Genomic DNA, 17,726 nt, shown 5'->3' on the forward strand with positions numbered 1-17,726 from the left:
TTTTAAATTGATTAACAGTGGTATTTGGGGAGTCTCACGTAAAATATAAATAATAATAATAATAAAAATAACATTTATCGATACTTTACAAAATCAATATCATATTTGTAAATGAGTATGCATTCGAAGTTACTTGCATTGAATAACTTGTTATACCTTGTTTTACCTTGTTAGTTTGCTTTTCCTTTGATCCTCAAATTGTATATATATGTTTTGTACTACTTTGTATTTTTGTTTCGAACAGAATATTGGCAGATGCCAATGGTGTTCAAATAAATTAAATTCAGTTCAGTTCATGACCCAGGCCTCTATTTTGACACTCTCCTATAATTTCCTCCTTCTTATTCCTCTTCTTTTATTTTAATTTCTCCACTTTATAATGAAAAACACTTTGAACCCGATTTACAGATATTTGACAGAGGAGCTAAACTTGGCGATCGAACAACTGGCGACAGACCGCGCCAATCTAATGCTAGAGCGCCATCTGTTGGCAGTAACCAAGGAGAGGATGAGAATGAAGAAAGAGCTAGTGTCATCATCTAGTTGTCTGAGAGGACTCATCAGGTCAAAGTTCAAAGGTGAATGTCATTGAAAGAGGGAGGGGCACTCTTTTTTTAAAGGAAATAAGTTATATGTTATTCTGTCTCCCATTGCTGTAGGCATCGTTGTTACCATCGTAAACAACACAGTCGCCATCATCAGCACAAACACCATCAACAAACACATTAACACCACCATTAAACTGAAACACCATCATCAATAGACTTGATACCGTCGCGTCATCAACATATCGACATTATAAATTATCGATATCATAAACCATAATCAATGCTATCACTAAATTTACAAGAAATGTCACCCAGACAAATATCAATATCATCAATAGGTCCTACTTATTTTAGCCAAAGTCATTTTTGTTCACTTCAGTTCCCGTTGAACTCGTTGAGGTATTTTGACTTTACTTTGATCGTGTTTTGTGAATTGAACTAAAATCTCAAAACCTATGAGTCCGTCAATAAGAATTGCACCATCAGCAACTCGTCAACATCACCATCAATATCTCAAACAACATTGTCAACTCATCAACACCATAACCACATTGTTTGAATCCATTATCAACAGCGCCATCATCCTTACGTCAACATCACCATCTTCTGACCATCATAACCAGCAGCTCTACCTAACCATCAACAAGTCAACATGGTTATGAACATCATTATCGACATTACAGGCATCACTAGCAACATGTCCAATGATATCACCCACACAAACATAAAGCCTACAACAATATCACCACCATCGACATGTCATCATCAACAACACAAACACCATCACCACCAACACAAGAAGAAAGAGGAGGAGAGGAGGAGGCGGCAAAAACTTAGGAGCACTGAAACTACATGACTGTATAAAGATTTAAATCAAGAATGATAAGGAGGGCGGATGGCAAGTAATGTTGATAACGATCCCCTCTCGCTCCCTGTCTCTATTAATAGCGATTTTTACAATTGCAACGGGGATGGATTCTACAACGTAGTAAATCTATTGAAAACGCCCGTCAAATCACAATGGACAGCTGAAAGGTCTTTGTCGAAAAATCGGTGAACCGGGACAGCAGCTGATCGTCGTAAGATTCCGAGCTGAAGAAATATTGCAAATTTGTCTTTTGCCCAGAGTCCGGGAAGAAATACTGCTGTTTTGATTCACCGATTTTCGTCAAAGACTGCTATGTCATGACAGGCTTTTGACAATAGATTTTCTATGTTGCAGCATCAGTCCCCGTCGTGATCGCGAAAACTCCCTAATGTCTTAGATCTCTTATTTTACCTTCTGTCTCTTATCGCTTTCTGTATGGCGATTGAGGCCGACCGACTAGCATGTCATGTCTGTAGATCTGTCTGCCTTCACCTTCTCTATTATGTCTATATATACATGTCTATCTATTTGAATTATTATGTGTGTGCGAGGGTGTGTGTGTGTGGGGGGTGTGTGAATGTGTCGCTCTCTCTTTCGGTGTTTCTGTCTATGTTTGCCTGCATATCTTTCTCTGTCTGTCTCTAGTCTGCAGGCACACACCCTGATCGAAACTTTGATCAACAAGTGTGTCTCCACGCAAAGACTAGCATATACAAAAGCGAAAGGGGCTTCAGTGCACAAGGCATGTGTAGGCTGCAATTCAGACCCTTTACTCGAGTGAAGGATTTGCACAGCAGACTAGCATGTCTCTGCCGTTCTTATTATGTCTGTCTTCGTCTCTCATTCTACACCTCCCTCTCGCTCCCTATTTTCCTCTCACTTTCACTCTGTCCCACATTCTTATGAAGAAATTAATTCTCCTAAATATCTGCGCATCCCTTTAAGCCTATAGTTCATAATGGGTATGGCAGTGAGTCCAAACTTCGCGCGTGTCCATACTTCGCGGACGGTCATTATCTAAACAACTGGCCAATATCCTTAAAATCTGACATCGTCAATGTGAAAAGCGACCTAAAATTACTCTTTAGTGAAAATTTCTTTAGGATGAGTTCAGTATTCATGAAAATATTGGCAAAAGATCGGCAAATTTGCCACCGCTAGCGCCCGTTTTGAAGAAATCAACAAGCATCACGATATCACCATTTTGCAAGCAGAAATCATCAAAAATGTGATTTAAATGTGGTACTAACCGATTCCATAGCATTTTGCCATCAATCTGATATAAATATTTCACTTTTTGAGCTTGAGTTTTTGTTTAAATCTCCACAAAAGCTTTGGTGCGCGAAGTTAGGTCACACTTTTTCAGAACGGTTTTCCAGCACAGCCCGCATTCGCCGATCGGAATAGAATTTTGAGATCGCGATACCGGCGAAACCCCTTGACCTACTTTACATTTTCGTCCATGATTTTATAGTTTACGATCTTGCCGTCAATGTGGTAACTATTTCTTGAATTGGTTTTGTATACATTATGAATATTTTGTGAACAAAATTAAGCCTGATGAATATTTTTGAAAAGTGCGCGAAGTTTGGACACCCCATCATACATTCTTTCGATTTCAGTCAGTGAGAAATTCTTTAAACACATCGTACAGACGTGATAAAGAACAAAACAAAACGCTCTGTATAAAATTGTCATCGTATATGCTCATTTTGTAGAATTATCACTTACTACATGTTTATATAATTTTTTACCTACCGTTGTCTGTGTGTCATTGGCTTTTTCATGTTAAGCATTCTTTGATCAATATGTATATATATATTTTTCTTACATTAAAGCTCCTCTAGAATCATTGAGTATGGAATCTTTACTCGACGTCGACAAAAATAACAATTCGAAATCATCGGCGGCGTCGACCTCAGAACTCGATTCCGGTAGGAACTTCCAGGCGAATGTCATGCTCGAAGATCGGGTTCGCAAACATTTTCCAAAACTCCGCGATCGATGTCGGAACCTCACGAATACCGACGAAGCGGCCAGACTTCAGGAAGACATCAAAGTGAGCTTTTTAATGATGTATTTTACTTGAGAAATGCCTACAAGTGTTTTGAAATATATTGAATACCTGTTCGAAAGATTAAAAATCAATTAGTATGGGAAAGTTTATTTCAGCATGGATATCGATGACCAAGAGAGGTACTTAGAATGGGGTCCGATGTCAGGGCACTTAAACAGATAAAAGCATTATCTTCTGCTCTGAGCTTTCTCAACATAATCACCAAACAGTGATCGTGACTGTTTATGCTTTGTAATATTTTTTAGATTACTTATTTATTGGAGTATCTGTAAACACATTATATTAGCTCTTAATACCAAACAATATCTCAAATAAAGACAAAGGAAAATTTAAGCTTGTCCAGTATTGGATTAATTGTCAATTCTAAATGACATTTACACATTCAATGAGTTTTTACCCCCAAACTTCTACTTGAAAACTTAAATCCTGGGTGTCATTTCCGTGCTATTTTATATGAGCTATCATTACCAAAAATTCTAGGTCTAAAGTATTATCACTAAATCGGAATCTTCCATTGTCCAGTTGCAGGAGGAGATTCTAAACTATCTCTACTTGAAGGTTGAAGCGATTATCTTCAAGAAATCCTTCAAGAAACCAACGAACAACAAGCCGACGACTTCCATGGCGTTGGTGCTTCTGTCGTCATCATCGACGCCTTCGAAGCCGAAATCGGACGACAAACGGCGCAAGCGAAAACAGCTTCAGACAACATCGAGAACGAGAACGAACAGCTCGGAAGAAACACGGAGTTCCGGGATTGGATCCATCGACAGCCTTTTCCGGGACGTGATCAGGCAAGTTGGAACGGAGAGCCGTTCGACATCGCGCAGCACTTCATCGACCACGGGAGCATTGCAACAAATCACGATTGATATTGCTGATTCATGACTATAAAGACGATCACAAAACCATATGTATACATAACCCCAGCGAGTGTGTATTTTTTTTTAATTATTCAACTCAGGACTTGAAATTCGATTGCTAAATAATTCAAGAAATGGCATAAGCTCATTCACAAACGGGAGTTTTCGAAACAGCTATACACAGACGCTTTCTGTAACGTAGACAATCTATTGTCAAATTCCCTTCATGACAATGAAGTCTTTGTCGAGGGTTGGTGAATCGAAACAGCAGTTTCGTCCATGACTCTTGACCAACGACATGTTTGCAATTTCACTGTGATTTGACTTGCATTTTCAATGCATTCGCTGCTGAGTAGGATTCATCCCGTGACACTGACAGAAAACTCGCTGTTGCAGTCACACCGCCGAAACCGTCTCCAACTCGACCCATAATGAACATTCGAAAAATAATAAAGAATGATTACACTGTAATATTTCAATTTATGATGTAGGACAAAAGAATGTTGTTGATTAATTGCCTTGTTCAATGACATATGTACACGTGCATGCCGTGGCTGCAGGATTAAACTCTGGGGCCCGTATTCTGAAGTCAGGTTTAACTTAGACCATGGTCTAACTCTGTGCTAAAATTATGGGAAGCCATAAGTGTCAATTTTTTTTTATCAAGTTGTATGTTTCTTATGTTTACTGTGCTCTTTCCTGATTCATCGACGGTGAAGACAATCATCTATTTATACTTCTTGACAATTATGAATGATTTGAGAGCCAAATGAGCTGAAATATTAAAACGTTGTTTAAAAATGTATGCAACACTGTAAATCACATATGAACTTAACAGTCGTTGTTTAACAGTTTAAGCAACAATGCTTAGTTTATTGAAGATTGAATATTAGAAGTTCAACTTTGATGTTTCATATCTTATACACTTTTAAACCTAAACGTTTAAAAAATACTGTAAAGTTTTATTTCGCAAACAGCGTACACTGCAAAAACTCCGGTGTTGATTTAACACCAGCCCGGAATCTATATATTATGTCCACACCAGAGAAGTATTGAAACAGCACCAGTTTGGAATCAAACCGATGCTGTTATAATACTAATTGGTGTTGTATAAACACCTATCTGGTGTTAGACCAAAACGAAACTGGTGTTGTTTAACACTTCTCTGGTGTGGACATATATAGATTCCGGGCTGGTGTTAAATCAACACCAGTGTTTTTGCAGTGTAGTGTGTAAAGCGTTTCTACAGTGGAAATTCAACTTTATTCGGTTTTTGTTTTTTAACTGCAACTATAGAAATCAGGATATTGATTAAAATATTACAACATCATAATTAAAACCTCCATATTATCACGTGACGTAAAATATGTCAGAATTCCAGTGAAATTTGAACATGGATCGGAAAATTTTCTTATAAAGTCGAATTTACTATGCAGAAACTTTCATTAATTTTGTCGTTTACTGTATTACGAACTGGTTTTCGGCCAAATACAATTAAAGACGCCCAAAAGGGCAACCTTTTTATCGGATTTTCATTTATTCGAATTTTTCTAGTCTATATACTTCGAGATCTGAAAGTGTGGACTCATTACTCTATTAAAAAGCCAGTTTAGATTTTGATAGATATCAAACACAATGGTTAAGTATATACTGTAAGTATTCCCACAAGACAAAACTTTTGTATCGTGTACCAAATTCCGATTGACATACAAACATGACAAAAAAATTGAATTGTCTATTATCTTAGCTAAACTCGCGTTACAATATGTACAAAAACATGAATTTATTTCGTTTTTGGGCAATTTTTCAACATATACAAATCAACGAGTACTATCAATGAATATACAGAATTATTTAAATTGGTAATATCGATTAAAAAAAGACCTCGTAAAAATAAAATGTTATTACCCCTAAACCACATAATTAAAGAATTAACTATTAAAATATATAATTAATAATTGATTGTGCGACTTAAAGAATAAAAATATGACAAAAATAACAACAAAGAAACCCAGATTGTTAAAGAACTTTGACCCTTGCAAAAAGTTTCGCAATAACAGAAAATATCTATACAAAAGAAAAAGTATAACAAACGTGTAAATAAAAGATGTTTGAGTTCAAGTTTAGTGGCATGGCATGAATGATGTTCATAGGAAATTCGTAATAAAAGGAAACCATAACCCAAGGAGATAAGAAATCTTATTGGAAACGGTAAAACGAGAGGACCAATATAATCAAGTTTCATCAAAATAAGTTGTAAAATAAGAGAGTTATGGAAGTTTGAAAAGTCTTGCAACACTTTTTACATAATTATACAGGGTTCCTCAAATTGTCAAACATGCTTCAAAATTGCTGATTTTGTGGAATATGCTCTCCTTTTGTTTTGTACACAATTTTCAGATTTTAACCCTGTATTTTACATATTTTTTATTGTCTCCTCCTGACCTTTACGTATGTGATTTGGATTATATTTTCCATGATAATATGCTATCCTCAGAAGGGGACAAGATGCGATTTGAAAGATAATGGGGAAAATCTGTAAAAAAATTTTTTTTTCAAACTTTCATAACTCTAATTTTATAACCGATTTTGATGAACTTGTTTCAGAGTGCTCCTCTTATTTTATTCTTTCCAATAAGATTGACTCTCTCCTTGAGTTTTAGATTACTTTAAGCATACGGAGATCTTGCACAGGGGGTTCACAAAATAAAGAAAATTTGAAGATGATTGATTTGGTTGAATATGTGGGTATTTCGAATATTGTAAATAGGGATACAAAAATATGTTTTAGTTATGAACATCGCAGTTTCTATATACATGTATATCAAATTACAGGTAAGTAATATATTGGCCTCTATATGAATAGTGGGGGCGGAATGTGCGGGCGCACCCCGTAAGAATTTGAAAATCATGCCTTAATTGCGCACACCTAAAAATGGGTGATAACCTTTTCGCTTGTAACCTTTTTCCAGACAAAATTTAATTTGCACCTTGTTAAAGGAGAATGTAACCCTTGGAACAAGATAGCTTGTGTGAAAACAGAAAAATAAAAGAAACAGATTAACAAAAGTTTGAGAAAAATCAGACAAATAATGAGAAAGTTATGAGCATTTGAATATTGCGATCACTAATGCTATGGAGATCCTCACAATGGCAATGCGACAAAGATGTGTGATGTCACTTGTGAACAACTCTCTTCATTACTTTAATATATATTTCACTTGAACTGCCTCATTTATCACATCTATCAGTAGATCATGTGTTCTTTCTATAGGAGGGCATGTAAAACAGATTTTTAAAGAATACATCATGGATAAAAACTTTGTATCGCCATAAGAAAGAGCAAAAAGAGACATTTTGTGGGTATTTTATAGTCCATCAATGGGAAAGTTGTTCACATGTGACATCACACATCCTTGTCGCATTGCCAATTGGAGGATCTCCATAGCATTAGTGATTGCAATATTCAAATGCTCATAACTTTCTCATTACTTGTCCGATTTTTCTCAAACTTTCTTTGTTCTTCTTTGATTTTTCTGTTTCCACACAAGCCCACTTGTTCCAAATGTTTCGTTCCCCTTTAAAGTCTATATACATACTTACCTTAAAGTAAAGTATGTAAAACGTGATTCTTACCGTGAATACCAAAACGTTGACACAATAGTTCATTTAAACAAGGTGATATAAGGGACTGAATAGTATAATATGTATAATAATAATAATAATATGTCCATTTATATAGCGCAGTTACTATGTGCATATACTCAACTGCGCTTTGATACTCGGTACCATATTATTACCCCGGCTGTAGCTAAGCCGCCATATTAATAGGCGCTAAAGCGTTCAAGGAATAATCCTGACGGGTACCCATTCACCTCACCTGGGTTGAGTGCAGCACTATGTGGATAAATTTCTTGCCGAAGGAAATTACGCCATGGCTGGGATTCGAACCCACGACCCTCTGTTTCAAAGTCCGGAGACTAATCCACTGGGCCACAACGCTCCACATATGAGATTTTTTTTAAAGAAACCGACGTTACCATGGCCCAGGGAAGCGGAGGCGTTGCGTGTGTTATACACCATAGGCACCCTCCCCCCTCGGTAAGCAGGTTGGTATGCTAATGAGCAAAAATTTAACCCAAGTCACCGTCATTTTGTAGTGAAAACCTTTTTTTACTTGTCAATTTTTCCTCCGAACCACCACTTATAAAAAAATCGTTCCCAGGGCCCTGGACGTTACTAAATAATTCCGATACTTCTTTTTGTTATACTAAAAAAAAAACGTAAACAGCCTAATTTTAAGTCGCAAAATTTGAATTCCAGACATGAAATAATATGCGGGAAATTTTATTAGGCCTACAAACAACAAGGTTAAGTATTTAGATCGCAGGATACCATAACCAATTGCTTGGTATCGACGACGGTCTCAAATCGCGACATTTTCTTTAGTGGGCGTTTTGTTTCAGCAGCACAGTTAGAATATCTTTTGTCACGTGATGCTATTTGAACCAATCACTATACAGGATTTAATTTATGTTGTTGTTGTTGTTGTTATTTTAATTAGGCAAACTAGTCAGTTTTGACTATTGTTGCCTTGTTAATTTGCTTTTTTTTTTTTTCAAAAGGAATAATTTCTTTGTTCAATCTATATCAGTTAAAAAAGTAAAGGAAAGATAGGAAAGAAAAGTTCTTAAGAAATCGTGCAAGACCACCTCTCCTGCCCTGTATTAGTACGTTATCCTGACAAGCCCGCTCGAGGTACATTTCGAGGGCGTCTCAGGAGTACAAACAAATTGTACTCCCTATGTCTCTCAAACGTGAGCAGGTGGCGCTCTATCCGATACCTCGTAGAACTCCATTTAAAATCCGCAGGTGAAAATTTATGTCAAATCGATCAGATCAATATCAACATTTTTTTTTTAAACAAAAAACATTTACAGTAGAGTAAATACTGACATTCAAGGGCCATATGATAAAGAGAAAGTGACAAGAAAGGTGCACACATAGACTATTTAGATGAAAACATCATCGATTACATCATAAACAATTACCCCCCAAAATGAATAATTATATACACCTTGCTCAGAAAAGTATCATGGTCACGAAGTCTTGACTACACTCTGTTGTAATGGTTGCCATCCTGGCAACCAAATTTAAATCTATGAGTCCTTTTGAAATATCTGATAAGTGCACTTTGGGTCTTTACTGCGAGATTATCCACTTTACGTTCCGCATCAGAGATATTGTTAACATTTAATTCAGCAAGTAATAGGGCTTGTTGAATTATAAATCTAGGGCAAACATATAAGAAGTGGTATATCGTTTCTCTTTCATTGCAGAAATCACACTTTCCAGTTGTGTGTCTTCCCGTCTTAAAAGGGAAGTCATTCAAACCCAAACCTCCCAAACGTAATCTGTGGATCATTTTTTCACCACTTTTGTCTGTGCAGAGATAATCAAAGGGTGTTTTTTTCTGATACAACTTTCTGGTATTTTCTTAATTCTGAAGTTGACTTGTCCCATCTCTTCTGCCATTCATTTCTTGCAAGGACTCTTACAATCTTTTTTTTTTTATAACTCGTTTGGTCCAATGGTACACCATCGGTCGGGTAGGAGTCGATTTCATTGGTGTGACTAGCTTTAGTACTGCAGGTGCATAAAGGATAGCTTAAAGTTCATAATTAATACGAAAAAGGTGCCAAGGGCCTTGAAGATCCTGGATCCGTCCCTGCTTTATCACATCAACTGTAATTCTTTCAATTTCTCCACCTGTTGTCGATATATTTTTATTAGGAAATCCATTTCGGTGTGAATCCCGTGAACATGAGCGTGAAGCATTCAAAATATGCTGGAAGCTCCCAGTGCTGAAAATGTCATTATCATGATGGTGTAGATGCTCGGTTTGTAGACCTGACCAGAGCAAACCGGAAGCCCCATGGGACACGGTGGGTACCAGTCATCCGTTTCCTCTGATTCACCGTCCTCTGATCCACCAATTGTGACATTAACCGCTGGCGGAATGGTCGTAACTTCGCTAAGTTCACTACCGTCGTCATCATCCCCATCGTCGCCAGTATCACCATCCTCTTCGTACGAAGGCCCAACCTCATCCCTGTCGCCTGAACGATCGATCCCTCTGTCTGGATCCTCAATGAAGACGAATGTAACCAAGTCAACGACCTCCTCAGTTACCACCTCATCAATGACTTCGGTCATGAGTTCATATTCCATCTCTGTTACGATATCGTAAACTGTTTCGGTAACGACATCGTTTATCGTTTCATTATCAAGATCACTACTTGTCTCGGTTTCATTATCATTCAGGCAACCTAGATCGGAGATATCAAGGGATGTGATTGTTTGATGTGTAAGTTCCGGAGGTGATGCGCAATATACAGGATCCATGTGGTCTCTTTGCTTCATTAAGACCTCTTTCAGCTCCTCAATGTGACAGTCACAGTGCCAGGGATTACCAGACAGATCTATATCCTGGATGGTATTCGGGAAGGACAACCCAAGCTCTAAATGAGTAAGTTCGTTTCCCTGCAGATTCATAGCTTGTACAGCTATGAATGGCCCGAAAGATCCTGGTGCGACTGAAACGATTCGATTGTTGTCGAGACTGACCTCAAAGAGTTTGTTAGCATTTTCGAAATCCCCGTCATTGATGTTTGCGATATGGTTGTAGGAAAGTCGAAGGACAAAAACATAAGGATGGTTGGTAAACACTTTCGTTGGGATGCGAGTGAGGTGGCTATGCGAGACGTCTAAGGATTGGAGTCCTGGGGCCGTGATGTTAGGCACTGAATTCATTTGCTGATTACCTAGCGTCAAAGAAAGCATTTTTGGAAAGTGGAGTAAGGATGTGATGACAGCTGACATATTCCTAAAGTTAATGTACATGACGTTGGGAAGCGTGGCGAAAAGGGTTTCTGGAAATGTCGGGAGAGGGATGTTCTCCATCTGGAGGAAGTCAAGTTCCGTCAGTCCCATAAATGCATCTCCAGCTATTGACTCAAGAGGATTTCCTCCCAAATTAATATTACTGAGTAAGGAACAACCAACGAAGGAGTGACTAGATATGTGCTTTATGTTATTTTGGGCCAATGACAACCAAAACAATCGACTTGAGAAGGCAAAGGATATGGGCGATATAGTTTCTATTTTGTTCCCTTCTAGTGACAGATATGCAACATTGTCAGGAATACCTGTGACGGGAAAACCTCGGACCTTATTGTAATTAACACTAATCCAGAGTGATTGGGACGAGATATAAATCATGAAATCTAAAGTTTCTACCAAGTTGTTCGATATGTCTAGAGAGCTCATTCTTGCACACTGAATGAATGCGAAGTTATCAATGACTGCTATGGCATTATTGGTGAAGTTGAGGTTATTGACGCTCGGGGTAGGTAAAGCTGCTGGAAGAAATGTGATCTCGTTGTTAGCCAGATTCAAGAGCTTCAGATTTGGTACACTGCTCAAAAAGCCGACGTCGACCTCTCTGATTTGGTTTTGATTCAGTATCAAAAGATGCAAAGGTGGAATCGGTCCCAGTGAAGCCATGGACGTCAGATTGCAATCGGTCATTTCGAGTCTGGTCAATGTTGGCAAATCATCAAATGGACTTTCTTCAATGTATGTAATGCCATTTTCGCTGAGAGTCAGTGTTTCAAGAAACGGTATGTTTGGGAACACCGGAATGGTTTTTAACCTGTTTCCCGTCAGTATCAGCTCTTTGAGGTTTGGTAGATTGGCAACGAATTCAAATGTCAAGCTTTCAATTTTGTTGTAAGAGAGGTCGAGATCTGTCAGCAGTGGCAGTTCTGGAAGCAAGGGAATGGCGGAGAATCGGTTGTGAGATAGATCGAGTGCGTATAATTCGGGAAGACCATCCAGGCCATTCTCCCCGATGGAATCAATGAAGTTGTTTTTAAGTATAAGATAGTGCATTTTAGGTAGATCATGAAATGCTGATAGACTACGAAGATCGTTGGTTTGGGCATTTACATAGTTCAGATTGGGACAGTCAGTGAGTTCAATGTTTTGAATCGCGCAGTCACACAAATACAAGTAATCAAGAGAAGTCGCGTTTGCTATCGTAACATTTCGGAGATTTTGATTGTTCATCAGATTGATAATTAACACTGTAGTGAGGTCAAGGTTTGCCCCACTGAACTCTTTTAAATCATTGCCATTGAGTAGCAATGATTGGCGGATGAAAACAGGACAAGAATACGAGGTGAGATGGTTCGATCTTAGATTGAGAACTTCAAATTTAGGAATATCCTCGAAGGAGTCAGAGGGAATGTGGGAAATAACATTCTCAGTAAGATCCAGACGACGCAATGTGGGAAGGTTTCTGAAGGAAGAGACCTGCGTGATTTTGTTTCCAGTAAGATCTAGCGTTTCAATGCTCTGAAAGGACGCGAAAGCTGCATCATCAATGGTAGCGATGCGATTGTTCTGCAGGGTGATGACTTGTAAAGCTGTCAGGTTTCCCATGTAGGGTAGATGACGAAAGGCACATCGGTCACAAACAATGGCTCGAACTTCGTGAGGCCTGGCGAAAGCGTCACGCCCAAAACGCCAAATATCATTTTCCGAGACGGAAATGCGCTGTGCTGTAATACGGGCATCGGTCAGATCTTGAAGGTTAGCCTTGTTGAGGGAAAAGTCTCTAAGGTTGGGTAAAGATTCGAAAACTGACGGAGGGATGATGGAAATTGGATTTCGAGTCAGGATCAAACTGTCTAATGCTGGGAGGAAAGTTCCAGACAAGAAGCTGATGTCTTTGATTCTGTTCATCGCAAAGGTGAGCTCCCTAAGGTTTGACAGTCCGGACAGTCCTTGAGGATCCACACGCTCGATCAGGTTAGTCGTAAGGCTGAGGACTTGAAGATAGCTACCCCCGGCAAGGCTACCCGGCTTTATTTCTCTGATGAAATTGTTATCCATCCTGAGCTCACCGATGCTTGGGTGCAGCTGAGAGGGGATATCGTGGAATCCGCCTTCGGAACAGTCCATTGTGTTGGTCCATGTCAGGCGATTCCTGTAACAATTGCAGTTCTCCGGGCATGCGGTGACGCCACTTGCCAACGTGATGAGCACTATCATCAGTGATCGCAGAGAAGTGCACGCCATGGTGAATAACTAGATCACCACGTGCTATCCACTTACAGTTTGAGCCGTTACGATCTGTAGTTACACGATATACCACTGGTATATCTGTATAAAAAAGAGTAAAAGTAAAAGATATGTTATAAATATAATGAAAAGAACAAAACGGAACATGTTTTAAAGTTCACACCTCATCTTCAGCCTAAAATCATAAACAGCGTCATTGCTATTTATACATTTTAGATCAGGAAAAATTTGAAAAATGTATTTAAAAAATACAGAGGTATGTGGAACAAGGCGAATTTACTTTAAAAGAAGGAGTGATAATAAAAATATGTCGGTGATAGGTCAGTATGGGTGAGTTTGATAAAAAGAAAGCATTATTTGGTCTTGGAGCTCACACATGGATACATAACTCTATGATAAACGGCATACTCTTGCAATATTCGTTGATCTATCTAAAGCCTTTGTTGTTATTGACCATTCTATTTTGTTTTAAAATGGATTATCATGGAATTGGAGGCTTGCCACTGAAATTGATCAGATTATTTTAACCGATAGTGATTAAATTACTATATCTAATAAATGTGAATCAAGCTCCAGAACAGTGAGATCTGGAGTGCCCAGGGTTCAATCCACGGCCCCTCCATTTTTTGAATTATTTATAAATGATTTACTCCAACGTTCAAATATGCTTAATTTTGTTTTAATCGCAGATGACACGTGTGTGACTATGTCTGGTAGCAATGTTGATTTTCTGTTTAGAGATATGAATTTACAACTTTAAAAGATTAATGAGTGCATGGACGTCAGTCAAAAATTAAATTGTGAATACTTCAAAATTCAATTAGATGATGTTTAGTACATGCAAGCATAAGACAGATAACTAGAAATTACACTATAATATCTTCGAAATTAGTCAACTTCACAATGTAAATTTATCAGGTGTTTATATGGATTACAATTTGTCTTGGAACTTTCACACTAAACAGGTCTGTAATAAAATTGTCAAAAAATATTGGGGTAATAGCTAAACTTAAATGTTTGCCTATTTCAGTTCTTAAAATGTTATATCGTGCTTTTATCACATCTACCATTAACTATGGAGGGAGTGATTGCATGGGGATTCACAACTAAAAGAAATATACATTTTTTTTTCTTTTACGAAAACGAGCAATCCGTCTAATACCTTAGTCATTACCTATCTGAAAGTGCACCTCTTTTCCAACGAAATATAATCTTACCGATTCAGAATAGTATTTCATTACTAACAGACCTGGTTATTCATTAACCAATGTCACAATCAGATGTTACCAATGTCTATCCAAGATTAGGTTAAAATAAATAGTTTGTACTATTCATTTCAAACTAGAAATTGTAACAATTACCACCCTCCTTTGCCAGGTAGATCTTTAACCAAACGATCTGGGTTTATATATATATATATATACCATTGTTCTCTTCATCCATTTCTTTCACAAAATATTTAATAAAAGAGTTGCCCAAGCTGTTGTACATGTATAACTTCACACATTTATATATATATATATATATATATATATATATATATTACTAATTCTGTTAAATTATGCAAATCTCTTAATCAGATTAAACGTGCATGTCTCCGGGACGGAACACTTCTAAACACGGCTTTCCTTCCATTGTAATGATTTGCTTTCACCCCTCTCTTTCTTGGACTTATTCGTAATTATGTTATGATTATGATTATATGGTTGTCGTTCAATTGCTAATTTAAATATGATTTTTGTTATCAGTATGGGGCTTATAAACATGATAAATACAAGCAGTTGTGCTTCCTTTGACCCCTCCACATGTGAAATATTTTGTAAAGTCAATCTATGACTTGTATACATATTTTTTTTTCTAATAATATTGTGGAAATAAAGTTGAATTTGAATTATACACCTGTTGGTTGAGTTGGGACTTTCCCCCATTTTGATGGAAAGTCCCCTCCTTGATTTTTAGTTGAAAGACTGTTTGGGCACTATCGAGGACTTGGAAAAAATGAGTGTTGGATTCTGACAGGAATTGGGGAGACGATTGTAAGTGTTTCCAGATATGGGAGTTTTTGTCTCTCCCCGGGCTCCTGTACTCGTGTCATATACAGTCATGAGAGTGACGTTTGGTTTGACCAATATAGCGAGCATTACATCTTGCACATGTAAATTGGTATATGACACGATCACGGAGCTCCTGGGGAATGGAATCCTTGACATGAAGTAAAGAACTTAAAGGTCAAGTCCACCCCAGAAAATGTTGATTTGAATAAAAAGAGAAAAATCAAACTAGCATAACGCCGAAAATTTCATCGAAATCGGATGTAAAATAAGAAAGTTATGACATTTTAAAGTTGTGCTCATTTTTCACAAAACATTGATATGCACAACTCAGTGACATGGAAATGAGACATACGAGTATGTCCTTCACTCGCTATTTCTTTTGTTGTTTATTGTTTGAATTATACAATATTTCATTTTTTTTTTACAGATTTGACAATAAGAACCAACTTGACTGAACCATATAGTATCAAACAACGCTAATTCCACAGGTTCAGGGTGGAATCGATCGTTGTTTTACCTGACAATGAGGAGAAAATTATAATATTTCATATTTTATATACAAAAATACAAAAGGAATAGTGAGCGGATGACGTCATCAGTCTCTTCATTTGCATACCGACCAGGATGTGCATATAACTGTTTTGTGAAGTTAAGTGAAACTTTGAAATCTCATAACTTTCTTATTTTACAACCGATTTTGAAATTTTCAGTGTTATGCTTGTTGGATTTTCTCTTTTTATTCAAATCAACTTTTTGTTGGGGTGGACTTGTCCTTTAACTTGAAAAATTAAGAGTAATGTGGAGATCCTTGCAATATTGTTAATTCTCTTTTCAAGTTCTTTTGATGCTTTACCAACAGAAGGCAACCTGAAATACCCCCCCCCCCTTTTTTTTTTCTTCGTTTTTACTGTAAACAGTGCTTAATTTCATATATGTTAGTATTAGTTGTATATTTTATTATATGAACTATCTCTCTGAGAGAGAGAGAGAGAGAGAATGAATAAGAGACCAGCCTACGCTGATTTGCGTAGCCCTATTAACTCTTTTTTGTATTAGCTACTTATCATTATTATTTTTTTTAATAACGACAACACAATTATAGGCCTATATACATGCATATTTCAACATGTAGGCCTATACAATAAGTATGTATCAATATTGCTTATTCTGTTCATTTAGATGTGTGATGAAAGAGGAGTGTATAAAGAGATGCTTACTCATGCTGGGAATCGAACCCCAGACTTTCACGTGTCTCGTCAGATGCATAACTCGACCACAGGACGTCGAATCGCAAAACATCGATACATAAACACACACGCGCATACACATCGCACACCCACACACACCACTCGTACCACCGTGGTGGAAGCGCCGTGGTGTAGCGGTTCTGACTCTCCGACGCCTTGTAATCAGAGGGTCGTGTGTTCGAATCCCACAATGGCCTAGCGTCCTTTGGCAAGGCGTCAATCCACAATTTGCCACTCTCCACCCAGGTGTTAAATGGGTACCCGGTAGGATGCGAAAGCCTATGTAGTATGCCTAGCAATTGAGTCTTGAAATTCTTGTTGGAATGCTCCCCAGGCATGCAATGATCCGATGACCGGGGTAATAATATATCTGTAAAGCGCTTAGAGACGTCGTTCCGATGTGTTAAGCGCTATATAAATGCGGAATAATTATTATTACCACACGATCATCCACTAGAACACCGACACGAACCCGCAAACAAGCTTAAACTCACCCTAGTTAAAAATCCTGCAAGTCGTCCAACACGGTGTTCCACAGAATGATGAGTCGTCTCGTTGTTGTTTCGACCGCACTCCCTCTCGAAGCAGCATAAGCAGATGACAAGGATAAGCTTAAACGATAGGTCAATTTAGACCCCCTCTCACTGACCTCCTTCGATGCAATTCATCAAACATGGGAGGGGCTAACTCGATTTTTTATGGGGGGGGGGGGTACAGAAACAAAAATGACACAATATCATAATTTGTATGTGTATGTAGACGAGCCACAGGGGACGCCAATGTTTGTCGAGAGCGGGGAGGGGGGGGGGGTTAAACGCCCTTAAGATGACATCATTCTTTCTTTTCTTAAATGAATACTAGAAGATTTTTTTTATGTAGTTAAACGACCCAAACCTTTTATTTTCTTCTTACTTCTACCACT

General features: G+C 37.8%; 2 protein-coding genes across 2 annotated transcripts in view; one reads left to right on the forward strand and one right to left on the reverse strand.

Moving 5' to 3' along the window:
* The window catches only part of LOC129278734 (uncharacterized), an 8,398-nt gene extending 3,285 nt beyond the window's left edge, over nt 1-5,113 (forward strand). Inside the window, exons 3-5 of the mRNA XM_054914874.2 lie at nt 409-578; nt 3,255-3,475; nt 4,016-5,113. Of these exons, the coding sequence (XP_054770849.2) occupies nt 409-578; nt 3,255-3,475; nt 4,016-4,381 (757 nt within the window). The 3' untranslated portion in view covers nt 4,382-5,113. The remainder of the gene's footprint in view (nt 1-408; nt 579-3,254; nt 3,476-4,015) is intronic.
* Nucleotides 4,235-17,726, reverse strand: LOC129279701 (protein artichoke-like). The gene is made up of 2 exons (XM_064111324.1): nt 17,299-17,726; nt 4,235-13,584 (listed from the first exon to the last, which is right to left on the reverse strand). Exon 2 carries the CDS (start codon nt 13,498-13,500, stop codon nt 10,195-10,197), a length of 3,306 nt encoding a protein of 1,101 aa, XP_063967394.1. The 5' UTR covers nt 13,501-13,584; nt 17,299-17,726; the 3' UTR covers nt 4,235-10,194.

This window comes from Lytechinus pictus, chromosome 16, assembly GCF_037042905.1.
Source record: "Lytechinus pictus isolate F3 Inbred chromosome 16, Lp3.0, whole genome shotgun sequence".
Taxonomy (NCBI): Eukaryota; Metazoa; Echinodermata; class Echinoidea; order Temnopleuroida; family Toxopneustidae; genus Lytechinus; species Lytechinus pictus.